The 18,559-nt window shown below is 32.9% G+C and overlaps 3 protein-coding genes across 9 annotated transcripts in view; 1 reads left to right on the top strand and 2 right to left on the bottom strand.

Annotated features, from left to right (window-relative positions):
* The window catches only part of LOC123008054 (proteoglycan Cow), a 37,006-nt gene extending 26,631 nt beyond the window's left edge, over nucleotides 1-10,375 (bottom strand). For both annotated transcript variants that reach the window (XM_044403634.1, XM_044403636.1), the window contains exon 1: nucleotides 10,087-10,375. In XM_044403634.1, the coding sequence (XP_044259569.1) occupies nucleotides 10,087-10,188 (102 nt within the window). In that variant the 5' untranslated portion in view covers nucleotides 10,189-10,375. The remainder of the gene's footprint in view (nucleotides 1-10,086) is intronic.
* On the top strand, nucleotides 9,790-17,898 carry LOC123008053 (probable cytochrome P450 6a13). 5 transcript variants are annotated; one of them, XM_044403629.1, is made up of 5 exons: nucleotides 9,790-9,914; nucleotides 9,964-10,604; nucleotides 16,160-17,306; nucleotides 17,356-17,607; nucleotides 17,663-17,898. In XM_044403629.1, the coding sequence occupies exons 2-5, from the start codon at nucleotides 10,551-10,553 to the stop codon at nucleotides 17,824-17,826; spliced, it is 1,617 nt and encodes a 538-aa protein (XP_044259564.1). In that variant the 5' UTR covers nucleotides 9,790-9,914; nucleotides 9,964-10,550; the 3' UTR covers nucleotides 17,827-17,898. The 5 variants fall into 5 exon arrangements, with proteins under 5 accessions (XP_044259564.1, XP_044259565.1, XP_044259568.1 ...); XM_044403630.1 differs by having other exon boundaries at nucleotides 9,853-9,914; nucleotides 9,959-10,604; XM_044403633.1 differs by lacking the exons at nucleotides 9,790-9,914; nucleotides 9,964-10,604 and adding an exon at nucleotides 13,567-13,605.
* On the bottom strand, nucleotides 11,045-13,125 carry LOC123008056 (inorganic pyrophosphatase). 2 transcript variants are annotated; one of them, XM_044403638.1, is made up of 7 exons: nucleotides 12,944-13,123; nucleotides 12,722-12,837; nucleotides 12,395-12,665; nucleotides 12,117-12,334; nucleotides 11,988-12,046; nucleotides 11,377-11,486; nucleotides 11,045-11,205 (listed from the first exon to the last, which is right to left on the bottom strand). In XM_044403638.1, exons 1-7 carry the CDS (start codon nucleotides 13,110-13,112, stop codon nucleotides 11,174-11,176), a joined length of 975 nt encoding a protein of 324 aa, XP_044259573.1. In that variant the 5' UTR covers nucleotides 13,113-13,123; the 3' UTR covers nucleotides 11,045-11,173. The 2 variants fall into 2 exon arrangements, with proteins under 2 accessions (XP_044259573.1, XP_044259572.1); XM_044403637.1 differs by having other exon boundaries at nucleotides 11,090-11,314; nucleotides 12,944-13,125.
* Nucleotides 17,899-18,559: the final 661 nt, after the last annotated feature.

Genomic DNA, 18,559 nt, shown 5'->3' with positions numbered 1-18,559 from the left:
ATTTGGTATCAGTTTAGCTTGTATTGTCCTTCCTCTTTAACAACTTTTATCAAAACAGAAAAATTTCAACTCAAATTTGTCTGTTGTTATACAACCAACAAAACGCCAGAACCAGTAGAGAAGTATACATAAAATCACTTTTTGGCTTTGCCAGTAGAAATAACAATACAATAAAACATTGCTACTCTATATTTAAATACTGTCAGGCAATGTAAACCTTATTTTAATTCAAATCCAACAATGATACAATTACTTGAATATTAATTTATCAATTTTGTGGAAAAAATCAATTCATTAGTACTACTAAATGCGTTGTTGTTTGCGTATAATGCATAATGCAAAATTTAAATTCGAATCTGCCAAACTGTGGTGAATAAACTTCAGTTAATCATAATTTTAATTATATAAAAAAATCTTTTAGATTTTTCACAAGAAAGAAATACGTTACGTTTTATTTTTATTATTTTATTAGCTTTCTAGCATTTATTTAACTTTAATAAATAAAAATACTAATGGTAAAGATGTTTCGGTGTGTGTTTGTTTCTTATTTACACATCTAGAAAGTAACTATACCAAACGGTATTCCCATTACCATCCTTATGACTTCTTTCTTCAACAAAAGCAAACAAAAACACAGGTAGTCAATAGTAGTCATACTACTTTATCAGAGTTATCGTCAAGTTTTTCCCGTAAACAAATTCTAAAGTCTAGTACATTTTAAAAGTGTAATAAATCTGTTTTACGTAAAGCTTACATTACAATTCAAGTAGCATAAATCTTGGATAGTTATGGGAAACACGTTTGCATTTATAAAAATTGCAAATTAAAAAAATTGTCCACTGACTGGATAGTAGGTAAGTAAAGTAGGAATATCAAAGTACACTTTGGAAGAATTGCCTAGATGGACAATAGCGAAAACTACTCTTTCTATGAATATCTAAAAAGAGAAATCTAAATGCAATGTTTCGAGTTTGAAAAAACCTCTCGAGAAATGCACACTAACAATAACAGTTGTTTGATCCTTTCGCAGAGTAACTCTATTAGGAAGAGAGGTAACTCTTGACCGTTGAATATCGCATTCCAGATCGCGAACTTATTGAAATGCTTTCAAGTTCTAGTTCATGTGGTCGTGTTCGGGCTCAAATTACTCCCGTCTTTATCATCTTTGGTTTGTTAATTATAATAATAAAGGTTAGACTTTATGAAACGTCTCAGACGGCGAGTCCATTAAGCGTTGGCAAAATGATAAATCGTTAGCAACGCCCGTGCGGCTAGTTACTAAGTTGGGCTCTAGTTGGCGTAAACTGGGATTAATTAATTACAATCCCTGTCTCTACTTTGGCCAAATTTACCATTTACCCGTGTAACAAGAGAAAAATTCGCGATTCGCGACTTGAAAGCGATTCCATCTGACACCACAGTCGGTCGCCTAAAGGCCCATTTGTACTCGTTATATTGTTTTGTAAAATTAAGTGCAAAACCGACGCGAATACAAAGCCTCGACAGCATGAAAACTTAACTTCAACAAAGCAAGAAAGAAAAAGAGGAAAAGTAAGCGAACGGAAGACGTACAAGGGTTCACTTTTCACTGTGCTCCAGCTTCTAAATAATAAAATTCGCCATCGCACAAGTGCTTCATGGCAACGTGCTAACACAATTAAGGACAACCTCAACTTTCAAATGCATTAAAAATTATAAGCTTAGCTAATTTAATTATACGATGTGGTTACATATTTAACGCGAGGGAATTATCGGCAAGACCCTTAACAATAAACAATCGCCAGGATTGTCGTAAATCGATTTTATTACAAGACCGAAAAGATGTTACGGTTAGCTCCCGTAAATTTCCACGACGAATTAACCTCTGTTTTACCAAGATCGAACGGGAGAGGTCTTTCCTCACGGATTATCGCTTATTTACAGCCACCCGGGTTTTGGTTAAGGCTCAGGTTCTGCATCGGTCAATATTTAAAGTGCTAATTGTTTTGCAAATGCTCGAGCTTGTTCTCGTTAATGCGTTAATTAATATAACTAAGATTCGATAACTTCTTCCAAGGTCCTACCTGCTTATTTATTCCGCAATTATATTACACATCCCCATCTCAACTTCTTGTAACCAAGAACTTATCCAATCTGAAAAGTTTAATTCATTTATTTTCGCACGCTTTCTTAAAACTTTAGCTTTTCTCTAATGAAACGTCTTCTGCGGTGATTTTTATTTATTCTACTTTCTTTTCAAATATTTTATACGAAACATAGACAAATATCTGCTCCATCTAGCATAAAGGTTTCTAGTCCCGCGATGCCAGGGAAGCTAGGAGATGATGATTTATAACACTCTACTTCTCCTGCACTCTTAAAATACAACACACACACCAAGGAATACCGCAAATGTTAAATTTATAGGTACTTGCTCAAATTTTTCATGAAACATTAATCACAAGTCTACATCACAATTAATTTGTCAAGCTGCAAAGATATGAAAGTGTGAAATATTTCATTACATCAGCAAAACTAATATTTAATTACCAAATTAACGATTTCGGTCATCAAAATGTTATTAGACAGATCCCGTCTGTCTTCAAGCAAAATAAATTGAGACAACAAAAGACTCTAAATCCGCAGTATCTCTAAATTTCAAGCGAATGACAAGACAGATATTCTTCATGAACGATGAACAAGCAAACTCCCATGCCATTAAGCCATTTCCTATCTGCCTTTCATTGTCAGTTGTCGCCATGTTTTACTCTCTAAACGGAATCGATACTATACCTAGTCATCCTAAGAACTAACAACTCATCGATTGGTTCCTTTGGAAAAATTTCTGTAGGGGAAATATTAATAAATCAGCGTGAGACTGAATGGCGATAATACGCGTCTAGAAGCTCAATTACAAGATTATTTAATATCTGTTGCGATGCACAGAGCCCTAAATAGGTGTACAACTAATAACGGCCATCCATCAAGACAAATTTAATTTGTGAGCTGACAATTTCCGAGACAACAGTTTAGGAGAAGACAAGTAGTGACTTAAATATTACTGTATATTCGGGCCCACGCATTCTCTACGTGTCATAATACAAATAACAACATTCCATTCCATGAAATAAAAAAGAGCTTCACACATTGTCCACCTGCCTGTATCACTTAGTTTCGCACTGAATCAACTTTGACTAATTTCAATTTCACTTATGAGAAAATTGCGTAGGTTACCAATCTGTAACCCACCCAACACCATTATTGAATTACTGAACTTACTTAAAGTTTTGATGAAGCACTAGGAGTTAGAGTCTAGCTAGTTTGAATCGAGATCGTATAAATGTATTGAGAACTGAGAGATTCTCCATTATTGTTGTTGAGATGGCAGAGTAGTGATAGTGTTGAACCTCTCACCAACACAACCAAACAATTAAATCTTAATTGCAATTACAATAAACAATTCAACAACGCGGCAATGGCCTAAGAACGTGATTAATTATTGGTTTTTGCTTAAGTGTTGTACAGCAGTTGAATTTCCAAGGTTTTAAGGGGAACAAGAATTTATGACGAAATTCCTCGTACAAAGTCAGAAGCTTCGCATGGATCCAAATGACCTGTGCATATTTCATTATTGCGCCTCGAGAATCATTGCTGTCAGAGACGCTTGTTCATTATTACCATACCAGCTTTGAAGTAATACGGACTAAACTGGGTTTCGCTTCCAAGTTTGCCCACTTTTTTTGGTCAAAATTAATGTTACTTTTCTGAATCCAATTAAATTTGTAATCAACAACTCATAATTACAATTATGCGGCAGAGAGAAGAGTTACTAATAATATTAAATATTATTTAAACTCCTTGCTGTTTGTTAAACAACAAAACTTCAAGCATGCCTGCTAATTAATTCTACATAATTCTTGACAAAACAGAAATAAAAAACTGCAACATATTATTAGTTGTTTTAATGATTACAAATGATCTAACAACGTAATAATACTGAGACAGACAGTAGACACCTTATCGAATCGTTGCAGCAATTATGGAAATGTTCCCATTTGCAGTTTCCAGAATAGCATCAGCATCACTGATCACAATTTTCAGAACTAAATCGTTATCCAATAATTAGAAAATAAATTACTTCCAGCGGACAATAATCCGAATCAAAATTTTTTAAAGAAACCTACATGTTGCAAATGATATTATCTGCTAAAATCCTTAATTCTTAATTTTTGCATAAACTCCATAAACGGAGTTTTTCCAATGTTGCAGCTAATAAATTTCGCGAATACGGACTTTGATTTCCGGAATGCAAGTTCTCAGTTTCTTTATTACGTGCATGTGTTATCAAGATTGCTAAACTTTCAGCACTGCATCTTCGGTAAAGGACTGTCATTAACTCATTACCATTACTTTTAAATGCATAAGCTTCGGAGTTAATTAAATTAACATACTTTACAAAGTCAAGTTTGCATTAAGATAAAATCTCAAACTATAGGTTCAGTAATTATTCTCTTTCACTTTTCTTTTGATTATACCCTAAATCCTTAATGTCCAATCTCGAAAGTTTAAATTACGTTTTGAAGAGCAGTTAATGAGCTTTGTATTTAGTCAAACTGAATAAATGCAATAAGAGATCGAGACACCAATTACAAAATCGTCTGAGAAAAGTGTACACATTTAAATAAAATATATCCAAGTTCACAAATTTAAATGGCAATCGCAATAGTCGTAATTCAGACGCCGTTCTAAATTTGGAGCACCCATGTATAATACAAGAACGTATATAAATTTACCTTTACGAGCGTTACATTTTTCAGGTTTTCATCACACAAGCTATTTTAACGATGTTATACCATGTAATGTAAACTAATTTAATAAAGTCCATTTTCATAAATTTGCAATAACTGGATAGACTATAGATGTGCCGTGCAAGTTTGTTTGTTTTTTCATATTATTTTTTCGCCGAAACCTGAATATCACCTCACTTCCTTCTTCGTTAAAACGTATAAATAATGTAAATTTAATTCACAAACACACCTTCCTGAAAATTTCAATTACTAGAAGTAATTGGATTTGCGGTAAAGATACTTTCAGCTAACCGAAAAAATTGCACGAGCGTTAATTGTTAATAACCCAAGAAATAATTTACCTCCAATATAATAAAAATACCTTTCCTGGGAAAATCAAACATGTGTATAAATACTTTCTGCAAGTTGAATGCACGTAAAATGAAAAAAAATAAACATACCGAAAAATACGTTGAGCCAACTGGAAAATTTTCAACATGATAAGTTCAAAGAAAATTTTGAGCAGAGGCACGATTTCAAAATGCCATCGTCAAGTGACAAATGCGAATAAAAGTAACTGAAAAGGATCACTATGATTGATGCTATACTAAGATCACAAGAATACCAAAGTCAAAGCGTTTGTTTATCTCGAGTAATAGGTTTGCATTTTCTAATTCAAAGCAAAAATTAGTTTGTTGTTACACGAATTTTGAAATCTTCAGAGCATTTCAATGATGTTTTTAACAAGGTCGTTTCGCGTTTTCTCTTGCAAAAAATATCCAAGAAATATACCCTCTGTGACATGGCTCTGACAAATATTGAGCTTTGGGGGAGATTTTCTATTTAAATGTATCAAGTTTTGGATTTTGGCTTGAAATCAACACTATTTTGTCGGCAATTTGTCCAATATATTTCCCACTATGTGTAAACCGATAGAGCATTAATTAAGATCAGTCATCGATATCCATATGAATATCAGTTGCATGGTGAAAGTGACGTATTAGTTCGATTCAAAAATATTAATATTTATAAGCCGACAAATAGGATATAGAGCTCCAGTCCCGGAGCAAATTTCTCCATCCTTGTGGGATTTGTATTAATAGGGTGTTTACGAAAATTCCTTGTGTTTTTCAGTTCTTTATCTCCGCTGTTTACATTGTATTTCTCAATGTACATTATAAATAACATTTATCTCTTAATCCGATTCGGTAATGAGTGCAGGAATTTATTAGTAATTGGAACAATAGAGGAAAAAATCTAAAAGCGGCATCGAGCCTTTGTTATGAATCCCAAACACGGTAAACTTTAAATAAGATAACTTATTCCATCCTATAGCCTAGACACCCAAATATTTACACGAAAGGTAAGATGTGTGTGGTCTCAAGCCGAAAGAATACTAAGTTACCTGCACCAACACTTTAGCGGCACTTTAAAAATCATTTGTATGAGTCGTGCAATTACAAGCGTTGTTATTATCATGTTTTACTATTTTCTTTTTTTTCAAGGAGGTTCGTTAGATCCGATCCAATCGCCCCCAATTTTCATCGGAATCGATTCTCTTATCGCGGAGGGAACGTTTTCAGGATGACTGGACAATGTAGGTGTGGGATTTTCTCCATTTTTACTCCAATTTACTATTTGACTGCAATAAAATGCCTTTATCTCTACTGTAACAGTAAAGGCAGATATATAGAGCGGTTGTTATTGAGATTTATTTTTTCAAAAGTGACACATTATTTTCACACAAACATTTTATGTAATGATAACATTTAACAAAACTTTTTTTCGAGATCATGGATTGAAATATAAGGTCACGACTCGTTTATTACTAATAATAACAGAGCGATTATAAAAATAAACTTGCGATAATTCGCGTGTGACCGAAAATTGAATTAATCTATTAACGACTGATTAAAAATTCAAAGTTTAACATCACGGATTAAACCAAAGCCGCGCAAACCCAAATAGTTCATCAACTAAAAGTCTTCAGTCTCATTATACGAAACCCTTAATTGACAAACCATAAAATTTTTAAAGATTATCACAATCTTCGATTTTTTCATGTTAAAGAACGTTGCATGCAATGGTTATTTTACGATCAATGAAGCGTAAAATTGAAACGCTTTACATTTTGCGTTTACTTCTTTTTCAAATGCTGATATAAATACAAACTCTTAAAAAATATGTATCTGCGACTCGTTTAAAAGTCCTAAAATGAGTTGGATTGAATATTCTACACAGGAAATGCTTCAGGAATCTCGAATAGTGTGGAACATTTCCTAGGAGAATGAAATAACAAGGGAGTACATGTGACCGCAATGTTTCATTTCTTTTGATTACAAAAATCACTTTTTATAAATATGTAATAAGAAATTCAAATTTCGCATAAATTCACACCCTATCATTATTTTTCCGCTCAGTGACGTTCGTAAAATACGTATATGGTAACTCTCAAAATTTCAAGAATAACTTACAATTTAAAATTCTCCTCTTTTACATCGTAAAACTTTATTATCGTATCGTTGCGTTAACACACTTTATACTGTCGAATTTTTGATGTATTTTATAAAGTCTTCTTCAGTTTATACATACGAGTATAATTGTGTCTATAGACCAACTTTTCCCACTTATTATAAATGTCAGGTATATTCAGTGAGTAGAAAAGCCTTTGCTTTACAAGTCATTTTTAAAAGGATCACACCCTTGTTAAACGCTAGAGGAGGTAATGGTTTCCTAGGGTAGCAGATCTGTTCAGTCACTTCGCTCAGATTAAGTTTTTGACTGGCTATTCACTTATTTACCACAAAGGAAGGCAAAGTTTTTGAAAATGGACCACCTTTGGTTTGGACAGGTGAAAAAACAAAGCCAATTTAAAGTAGTGTATTCAAAATATTCTTTATTCTCTAAAAGCTGTCTCTTTCAGTGTTTGTTATTTTTTCAAGTAATTGTAATTAAATATTTCTATTATATTGATTTGACCAATTTAGCTTGCACTTCCGCCTTGTAATCTGTAAAGAAATCAGGCAAATTCACAGTTTTCAAAAGTCACGGTTCATTGGACTGCGAAATTATTTTGATCGTACAATGTCACCTCATACTGTTTTCACTTGATTTTTGATTAAGTCATATGCCATATAAAATTTCTAACTAAACTTACACAGCAACATGTAATAATCATTACTTAAGAATGTGTTCATAATTAATCGATGAGTACAAAGTATGATGAAAGCAAGCCGTCATGCTGGCTAGTTCTAGCTCAATTCTGATAAGAACTATAATTAACCGAAACTGATATCAGTTTAATGTTCCTATTTAGCGTATACTTTCCATAAAATTGCTAAACATGAAATTAATTACACCCTAAACGATTTAAAAATGTGCTACACCCCATTTGATATGCTTTATGAAGGTGTGAGCTTCTCGTTTTCAAACCATTTGACTTGATTTTAAAAAGTAACAAAACGGGTATGGGAATAACCTTGGCGCTCCTATAACCAATTTGAATTATTTAAATTTGGGGCAAACGAATTTACCATGTTTATGACAGGTGACCGTTTTTTCCCGTGTGTTATAAGAACCCTAGCTCTTATTGATTTTGTATTGTTTCATGTTTGATCTATTCGATCTTTCTTTGCGTTTCAAAGGTCATGACATGAGGTCATTTTTTATAAAAAGAAGAAATCTTTGGCATTTATTTTTCTTGATGTTTCGTTACCTAACAAGTGGATAATTAAAATAAAATGTTTCGGAAAAAAAGCAAAAGCTCGGCTTTGATAAATGGCTTGTAGGTACAAGAGTTTACGTCATTTTCAAAATGACAAAAGAGTATTCAGAAGAACTAAAAGCAACCGCAACTGTTTGATCCAAATTTTTCACAAAGCAATTTTACTGAAAATTTATAAACCTGAAAAATGCCCTAACAGTTAACGACTTCACCTAACTTGTTTGAAAAGTGGTAAATTGAGCGAAATGTGAATCAAGGAAATCCCTCTAATGACCTACGCGAATGGCATAAACAACTCAGTTTTCCCTGAAATTGCCTACTTATTACGAAAGGCAAACAAACTTGAACTCTAGGGACGTCTTAAGACCGCGGAAGTTACATGTGACAGTTGATATCTACCCAAAATTTGTATAACTTCAAGTCATTTCTATGATTAGACCAACTTGAAATTTATTCAGAGGTTTTAAGTGACACAAACTTCACTACTGAAATTTCAGAGGTGTATTGTTATCAAGCATATTCTCTCAGGGGAAAAAGAAAATTATGAATCATAGGCAACAACGGAAGCCAGATCCATTAAGATAGAAAACATAATGACTCGCTTTCCTAATATTGAGACAGGTTATTTTTATTTTTAGGGTGCTTTGCTCGTTATTTTACGCAAAGTATCACATTTTATTCAAGTTTCCTTCCTTCAGAAATTTTTTTCGTTACTTAAACAAAAACAGTTTGTACCTAATCTAAAATAAGAAAAAAAATCAAACTCTTCTGATTAAAAAGCTAATTGTTAATTAATCTTGGAAAAGCTCCAAACGTGTGCGCATTAGTTTACAATTAAGCGGATACTGGTTCTGGGTTGCATCCAAAAGCTTCGCAAAAGAATTCACAGTAAGAAAAAAACACTTGATTTGTGTAAACATTATTTAATCCGAATTCCCAACAAGAATCATCAAAAGCTCTCGAAACTGTGAACAGAGAAAAAGTGCCCTTAATTAATTTTTAATATTTTCCACACATGAAATATTTGTTTTAGTTCATTGCCTAAGACACTTGTCTATATCAAAAACCAATATTTTGGTGAGATAGGATAAAATTTTTCAAACGTGATCTGCCAGAAGTGAGAACAAAGCAAATCGGAAGATACTTGGAGAAAAATTGTCGATCGTGTGAAGTGTTCGTCTTTGGATTTATGTTATTGATAAGACGCTAGGAATTATTTATGTCTGGGAGATATAAGATTGTAATAAAATTTTATAGGTAGTGGTGACGTTATTTGATAAAGGGAATCTAGCAGGATGGGGGACTGATATATGTGGCGTCCAACTCGGTATCCTTTCCGTGTAAGCGCATTTTGTGATAATTTCGGTGTCCACATGTGATAGTAAAATAGGAAACCTCAATTGACGCGCGTCCTCGCCGGGAATGTAGGTAATGAAAGTGCAATCGTGGAATAATCACACGCATTCAGTTTAGGCAATAATGGGTCCGCAGACGGCCGAAGAACCTGCTTGACAGGTAAAGAATCGAGCGGAACGCGAGTCGTGGGGCACCTGTTTTAACCCAAGTGGCTCTATTGTGGAACACAAAGCCTCTTACCTCTTCAGCGAACTCGAAGTCCCCGTCGAACTTCCTCTTCCTTTTGGCGTCGGTCGTGCAAACGACGGCCGCCGCGACGACCAGGACCAGAATCACTCGCATTGGGGCGCGTCTCCCGCCAAATTTAACTGGAGGATTGGACAACTTACTCTCGTCCTTTTTTTATTTACAAGATGGTTCACTTTCGCTGCACTGGGCGAGTGACCGCTCAAACGTATTCTGGCTCACTGACTATGGACGACCGGCCGCGACAAACCACGACCACTTTTTGATTATATTCGATTTCAGTGGCCGTCTCTTTTCCATGGAGATTGCGCGGCGCCACACAAGAAAAGCTTTCTTGTGCAGGATGCCGTGGTGGGGAAACTTCGAATACCAAATCAATGCCCAATGCAGTGAATGTAGACGCGGAATGGAATCGCTTTTACGCCCATTTCTGACTACTCTCATGAAAAATTGCAAAGATGGGCTTTTTCAGTGACACGCCTACCGAGACGCTGATTTACACGTGCTCGCAGGTACTTCAAAAAATCTCAATCTTTTCTTATCTTTTTATTATACTTCAACAATATTTTTACACTAGTACTACCGAAATATGTAAAATCCATTCGTTGTTATAATTAAGATAAAATAAATTCCTAGCTTCTACTCGCATAAAATAAATAAATTGTTGGTGGTGGTTATTAATGTTAGTTATATTATTAGGAGATATGAATTAAAGCAATATCAAATTCCACAACGAAAAAAAGGTTGATCACTGCAGTAAAACAATATTTAATAAGAAATGTTACTTATCTTGAACATAAAATTCATTCTATGTCCACCTAACATTATCATCAATTTTACGTTCCAAGAACCATAATCTGTTTGTTTCTATTAAACGCCTCCGCAAGTTTCCAGGAAATGAACACAGAATGCATATGAAGAAAATAAACGTGGGACAATTTTTAAAACACAGTTTTTACATAAATTATAATTTATTTCTTATAACCAAAAAACACCATGCATACAATAGACTATATTCTTACCCATACAAAAAATAGAAACAACAAATGCACTGGTGTAATATTTTATTTAAATATCTTCCTTATTTTAAATGAACGTAATGCCATTTATCCACTGAAAAAAAAAAACAAACATTATAAACATAACACACTTGATGGAAGAAGAAAGTAACTTTAAAGTCTACATTTATTAGATGGTCTTCTAAGGAAATAAACTTTAGCAACTAAAAATTATGAAAAGTGAAAAACTAAATTAAAAATAAATCAAATTTCATCAGAAACTTACCAATGGGATCGATCTTCTGCGGTTGGGAATACACTGGAGTTTTGTTAATCACTTCTTTAGCCTCATTTATTGATACTTTGAAGGGATTGCCTTCAATAGTAGTGTTGACACTTGAAAACATAATCAAGATTAATCAATTAAAGGCCTAATTAAGTTTTTATTAATAATATTAAATATCCGCTTTAAAAAATTGATTGTATTATTTATAAATCACATTTATAAGTCACATTTGAGTCAATTTCCTAAGTCTGCACCTAAATGAACCAACAATATTTGTTTTGACTTTATTTGTGAAAATCCAAATAATTAAGATTAAGTTTTGTTTATCACTCACGAATCATAAATTAAAACAAAGTAAAATGTACATAAAGATTATTTTGAAAAAGGTTTCTGTACATATTAACAAAAAAATCCTAAAAATAATGGCAACAAAAGATAAAACTCGTAATAACTTGTTTTTAAACGAAACAGTATTCAATCAATTTGAAACAAACAAATTAGTAGCCTTGTAACTTATCAGTTTTAGGTAAAAACGCCATAATCAAATAACAGTTGTATATAAAAGAAAAATTCAATGTCACTTTTCTAAAGCAATTGTAGTTTTTACTTACCAGGAAATGCCCTTGGCATCAACTTCTTTATTGACTAAAGCTTTCCAGAAACGGTGCACCTATAAAAAATGCATCAACTTAATAACACTACAAACTGTACGCCTTAAATCCTTGAAAATAGATCAATACCTCATCTACTATCTTTAAAGCAAAACTCGCCGGTTTAGCTTCTCCATTAAAAGCGAATTGGTTTTCTGGTTTACCATCGGGAATTTTATAGATTTTAAACCATTCAACTGAAGCTTTCAAAAGACCAGGGAAATGTTTTTCGACATCACTAACATCATTCACTTGGTCAGCTATAGGGTCTTTTACATCTATGGCAATTAACTTCCAGTCTGTTTCACCTGTATATACAAAATAATATAATTGCAAATAAATAAAAATGAGGACCATGCAAATTATACCTTCATCAATTAAGGCAATGGTTCCTAAGATTTTCACCTGCAAAACTTCCCCCCTTTTTGCTACTCTGTAACCAATTTCTATCACATCTATGGGATCGTTGTCCCCTTTGCACCCTGTACCATCATCGAGGTGTTCAGGGTTTTCCCAAGTTTGGGGTAGAGCTCCGTAATTCCAGATATATCCGTGATGAGGGAAACAGTTTGCTACGAACCTAGGTTTACCCTTCTTTACATCCTGCTTAATCGGATTCAAAATCTCTTTCATAGTAATCTACATGAAATAGAAGGCTGTGAAAGGTGATTGTCAACTTTTACCTCTTGACTCACCTCCATCTTTGCATTGGTCCACCTAGGGACCTCCACAATCATATTAAAAATCTTCTTGTTGCTATCCACCACCAAAGGGATATCATGAAGAGGTGAAATAGGGCCATTTTGATTTTCTATGTAAAAAAAAACAAATTTTAATGATAACGAACTAGGGTCAAACGGTTAAAGATGAAGATCAAGGATTTATAAAGAGGTTATATTGTATTATTTGAGACTTACGAATGTAAACTCTGTAATCTGGAGAAAAAGGAGAGCCTCTTTCAACAATAGAATAGGCCATATTGAAACAAATGCCGGACGACGAAAAACACCGCAAACTATAACCTTGGTGTGACAAAAATTTGTGCAAGCCGCCTGCGAACACGCGTGAGAATTTATGTACGACCATCGCCCCCTCTATCCTGAAAATTACTGCACTGTTGGAACGAGTAATCAATAATACTAAATAAGCGCGAAATATTCAAAATTCAAAATTACTCACTTGATACCCATCAATCGTGATAAGCAGCTCTTCGAGAGATTGTATCATATTTTTCTAACTTATAAAATTATACAAACTATAAGTTATGTAATAACTAATTAAAAACTATTGGCAAAGCACTATAAAAAATAATTATTTGCGTAACATTGACCATGACTAATTAGAAGTTGTTTTTCCAATAATAGATTGATATCAGTTTATCTTATTAATGTCTCCGGTGATAAAGATTTCGCTTTTTGATTAAATTCCAAGGTTCAACAGCAAAGTACTAAAAATGAAACTACTTATACGCGTTTCGCACATCGTAGATATCTACAAAAGCACAAATTTATTACAAGTTGCATTAGGAGATGGCGTTAGAGTTGCCAAAAATGAATTTGGACGACGTAAACTCATCATAGTAAGATCAGTTATCTTTTAATTATTATTAATTTTCTACACGTTGCCAGATTGAATTATTTAGTCTGAACAACGGATTTTGCGTTAATCTCAGTACAGTGATGGACAGTGAATTTCGTCCACCCAATTTCTGTGAATTCATAAAAATTCACTGTAGTCTGTGCTTTATTGTCATGATACAACTGACATTCTAATACGTATTGTCAAATTTTTAATCAAATTCGAACATGCCAGCAGTAAGTTTAATAAAATAAAAATTATCTCTCTGGTACAAGAAGGTATGTCTCAAAGACGTGTCTCTATACTTTTGGCCTACCAAAAGGACTACCATTTCAAAGGACAAAGGTAGCAAGAAGCATCGAGCATTCTATCAACATGACAAACGTTAATCAAAATTCTGAAACAAGGTTAGGAAAACTTAAAGACTAGTTTACACTTTTAATCTGTTGGGAAATTGGGTGGACGAAATTCACTGTCCATCACTGTATCTCTACGGATAGGTGAAACGACTCTTATAAGAGATAAACAAATTTCGATTTAAATTTTCATTTTTTAGGGTTCAGCCATGATTGGTTTAAGACTAATTTCAAGTAATTTCTGACATAATTTTAGTTTTAAAAAATCAAGTATGGTTTGGGAATTTACAAAAAACTTATTTTTTTTACAGTAAAGTCTCTTCCTTCGTGTGGCAAATACGACAAAAAGTTACCAAAAAAACTTGGTTAGAATCAACATTTAGGCCCGTATACCAAATTTCAAAATCATCGGCCAAAGAATTTTATTTTTAACAGTTCTTTTATTAAAAATAAATAAGTTACATTTAGAATATTAGTACTAAATACATTTTTGACGTTTCTGTCAATAAACGTTTAAATGTAATTTTTTTATCTTTAACAAGAGCCGTTTCACCTATCCGAGGACACTGTATTTTTAGTTTAAAAAAAAATCACATATTTTCGCATTACATAAGTTCGAAACTATTGGGGATTAACATAGATTGAAATTTAATTCGTTATAAACGTCATATTTATTTTAAACGAAGTCCTAAACGAATTCTACTGTAGATGTAACGTAATTCTACGTAAATTGGACAAAAGTGGCAACATTGCAGCTAAATACAGATCAATTTGTACAGGATGTTATTACATACTACCAAGGACGTTAGACGTTAGTTAAATAACAAATGTTAAAGTTTATTATTTTGTGATACTTTAGTGATGTTCTCTTAAATAAATATAAAAATATTTTTAAGTACATACGTAAGTGTAAAATACCAGTAAAAAAAACATAATTCGTATATGAATTTGAAACTTACCAAAACTGTAGTCATTAATATTGCTAAAAAAATTATTACTGATGAACTTAGTTATTTCAGTTGCAGGTATCGTGGGTTAACATAATTAACTCTAAGATTTATAATATTAGTTGTACAGTGCCGGACAATAAATTTGGTCCAACATTAATCTTTCACTTCAAAAAAATTAGATGTAAAAACCATGCATTATTGTCAATAATATGATTGACTTGCAGATTTTTTTGTTGTCATAATACTGTCATCACTGTCAGACATCGAACTGTCGTTAATATGCCTTCAGTTACATACTTTAAAAAAGTTCGAGTAATTTCTCTTTCCCTTGAATGAATGTAGGCTGACAAATTTCTGCAGCTTTGAAAATGAAAATCTACAGTATGTCCCCGGATTGAATTTACTAGAGAAAAAAAAATTGTCTTTTATTTTACGCCAAAACTACAAAAGAAAAACATTTTTGTTTTACCTGAAACGAGCAAATCTATAATTAAAACTTCATTATTTTAACTCAGAAAGAAAAGTTCAGTTTTCTCTTGATTTTGGACTTGTATCAAATTTTCATCATGATTGTGCTCGTTAAGTAAAAAAAAAGCTGCTACTGTGCATTTCAGAAATGGTCATTAAAGCATTCATCCATATCTCTTTCATTTATTTATTTTTTTGTTTATGAATATAAAAAGTAGAGTTAATATTTCAAATATTTTACTATTTACTAAACAATATTTTAGGTGTTTAGTTTAGTTTAATTTCCTTGAAATCAATATTTTTGGTATTTTGTTTTACCAGCAGTCATTAAATAGGTACAATTGTTTTCAAGTCTACTACTCTACTAGGTACTCATCTTTGTGACAAAAAATGTTGTTATTAAAATTCTAACAACAGACCAATTAAACTAAACACAATTTCATAATGGTTAAAACGTAGTAAATCGATTAGTAATTAATCGCATTTTCACAGCCCGGAAATGACCATAAACACTAAATATTATTAAACATTTTAGTTTAGTTATCGACTAACAATGGAACAAATATAAAAGTTAATTAATGCTTTTGTCCTTGATTAAGATTAGCACTAAGATTTATCTCGGTTATTTTTTAAAAACGCAATCGATAACAAGTTGAGTGTTCACAAAATTAATTAGGAGTTATAAACACTTCTAGTTTAGATATTTAATTCTTTGAAGGTGTGAGTGGTTCTTGTTGTTCTAGTGAGTTAGCGTATTTTTAAAATTTTTGTTTACTTATAGGCAATGGCGATACTAACGGACAACTGGTTATTAGACATCTCTAGCATCTTGACAGCACTTATTGCTGTCTTTATTGCTTGGACGCAATGGTCTCACACTTACTGGTCTCGTAAAAACATTTTAGCACCCAAGTCGACGTTTTTCTTTGGTAACAGCAAAGGCATCGTCACACAGAAACAATCTTTGGGAGACTTTATGATCGAAATCTATGAATACATCCGCAAGCATCACAAACCTCACGGTGGTTTTTATCTAACCATCATGCCTAATTACATGCCTGTTGATCCAGAAATTATCAAACATATAATGCTACACGATTTTGATCACTTTGTTGACCGAGGAGTGTATTACAACGAAGATGTTGATCCCTTAAGTGCCCATTTATTTTCTTTGGACGGAGCTAAATGGAGAAATTTGCGAATGAAACTCACACCTACCTTTACTTCGGGAAAAATGAAAATGATGTTTGATACTTTGGTAAAATGCAGTGATCAGTTACTGGTAGAGATGGACCAAACTGTTGGAAAAGCTCCAATTGATATAAAAAATATATTAGCGAGATTCACAACTGACATTATTGGGTCTTGCGCTTTTGGAATCGACTGCAACTCGCTTAAGAATCCCGACGACGAGTTCACTCAGTATTTAAAACTGTTTTTCGTCGAAGGATTTTGGGAAAACATCAACGGAATTATTACTTTTGTGGCACCCGAATTTGCTAAAAAACTCAAATTGAGGGTTGTCAATCCCGATTTGTCCAAATTTTTCATGAAAGTGGTGCAAGACACTGTCAACTTGCGTGAACGAAATAACATTTACCGTAAAGATTTTATGCATCTTTTGCTTCAACTTAAAAACCGTGGAAAACTTGTTGACGACGACAGTATTTTAAAAAGTAACACTGATGGGGAAAACAAGGAAGTAACATTGACCTTGAATGAACTCGCAGCGCAAGCTTTTGTTTTCTTTCTTGCTGGTTACGAGACTTCTTCCACCACCATGACATTTTGTTTATATGAATTAGCGTCAAATCCTGAAATTCAGCAAAAGCTTCGGGACGAAATTAACGAAGTTTTTAAAAAACATGAGAATAAATTAACTTATAATGCTATTATGGAAATGCGATATATGGATAAAGTTGTAAATGGTACAGCACGATTCTCATTTAAACACACTTGTGAAAACTTTGCTTTCAGAAACTCTACGCAAGTATCCTCCTCTTCCGGGGTTGATTCGTATCTGCAACAAAAAATACAAAGTTCCAGGAACAGATTTTGTAATTGAAAAAGGAACGAAAATCTGGATCCCGGTTCTAGGTTTGCACCGGGACCCTGAATATTATCCAAATCCAGAGAAATTTGACCCAGAAAGATTTTCGGAAGAGAACAAGAGACAGAGACATCCGTATACGTATCTTCCTTTTGGTGAAGGTCCAAGGATTTGCATCGGTAAATTTTTGTGTTTAAGTTTTTGCATAATAGGTAATGAATTTTTGTTTGGTAGGTCTGCGATTTGGAATGATGCAAACAAAAGTGGGACTAAGTGTCCTTTTAAAGAATTACAAATTTTCCATTAATTCGAAAACAAAATCACCGTTGCAACTTGATCCTAAAAGTTTCGTCATGAATCCTGAAGGCGGAATATGGCTTGATTATACGCGTGTTTGAACTGTATTTACAAAAATTAATATAAAAAAATATGAAAATATATTAAATTCGTTTAATAATAATAATATAAAATGATGTGTTCCTGTAATATTCTGACAGCTCACGTGACTCGAATTTTTTAAGATGTATTCTGCGTAGCTTTAGAACCAAGCAAAATACAATAAAAAAACCTTTAAATAGTGAAACACCGAAAATTATGATAATATTATGAAAGTCTTATTTCTAGTATATATTGAGACCTTTTTAAACTTTATAAATATTGATCACTTATGCAAAGTGGTTATAAATGATTTTCAACTAGCCAGCTGTGAATTTTCCATGTAAAATAAAAAATGCCGCTTTACGCGGCTCATTTCGGAATTTCAAATTTGTGCTTGAGTAGATAGATACCTTCTGAAACTTGTACTTTAATATCCTATTCCAAGTTTTTTTGCTGCAGGCTGTTAGAAAAGGAGACAAGGAAGCTATATCCTAAATTGTAACTATTACGTTTAACGTTATTTGTGGTTTTTATTGGCAAAATTTTTGTACCTTTACTAAATAATTAGCAGTAACATTAAATAGATATAAAAAAATCAAATGTCAAAAAATAATTGTCAAAATTTATTGACAGATTTTTTAAACATCTTTTCCATGTTCCTGGTATCTTATCTTGGAATTTTCCTATGGGGCGCGAGTTCTGAAACACCTGTATATTACAATATTTTTATACCTATTATAAAATTTTAATAGG

The sequence above is a fragment of the Tribolium madens genome, unplaced genomic scaffold (assembly GCF_015345945.1).
Source record: "Tribolium madens isolate multiple individuals breed KSU strain unplaced genomic scaffold, Tmad_KSU_1.1 Scaffold_3;HRSCAF=73;Tcas5.2_LG2, whole genome shotgun sequence".
NCBI classification, from domain to species: domain Eukaryota; kingdom Metazoa; phylum Arthropoda; class Insecta; order Coleoptera; family Tenebrionidae; genus Tribolium; species Tribolium madens.
Note: the sequence above shows the minus strand (reverse complement) of the source record. Positions and strands in the feature narration are given on the sequence as shown.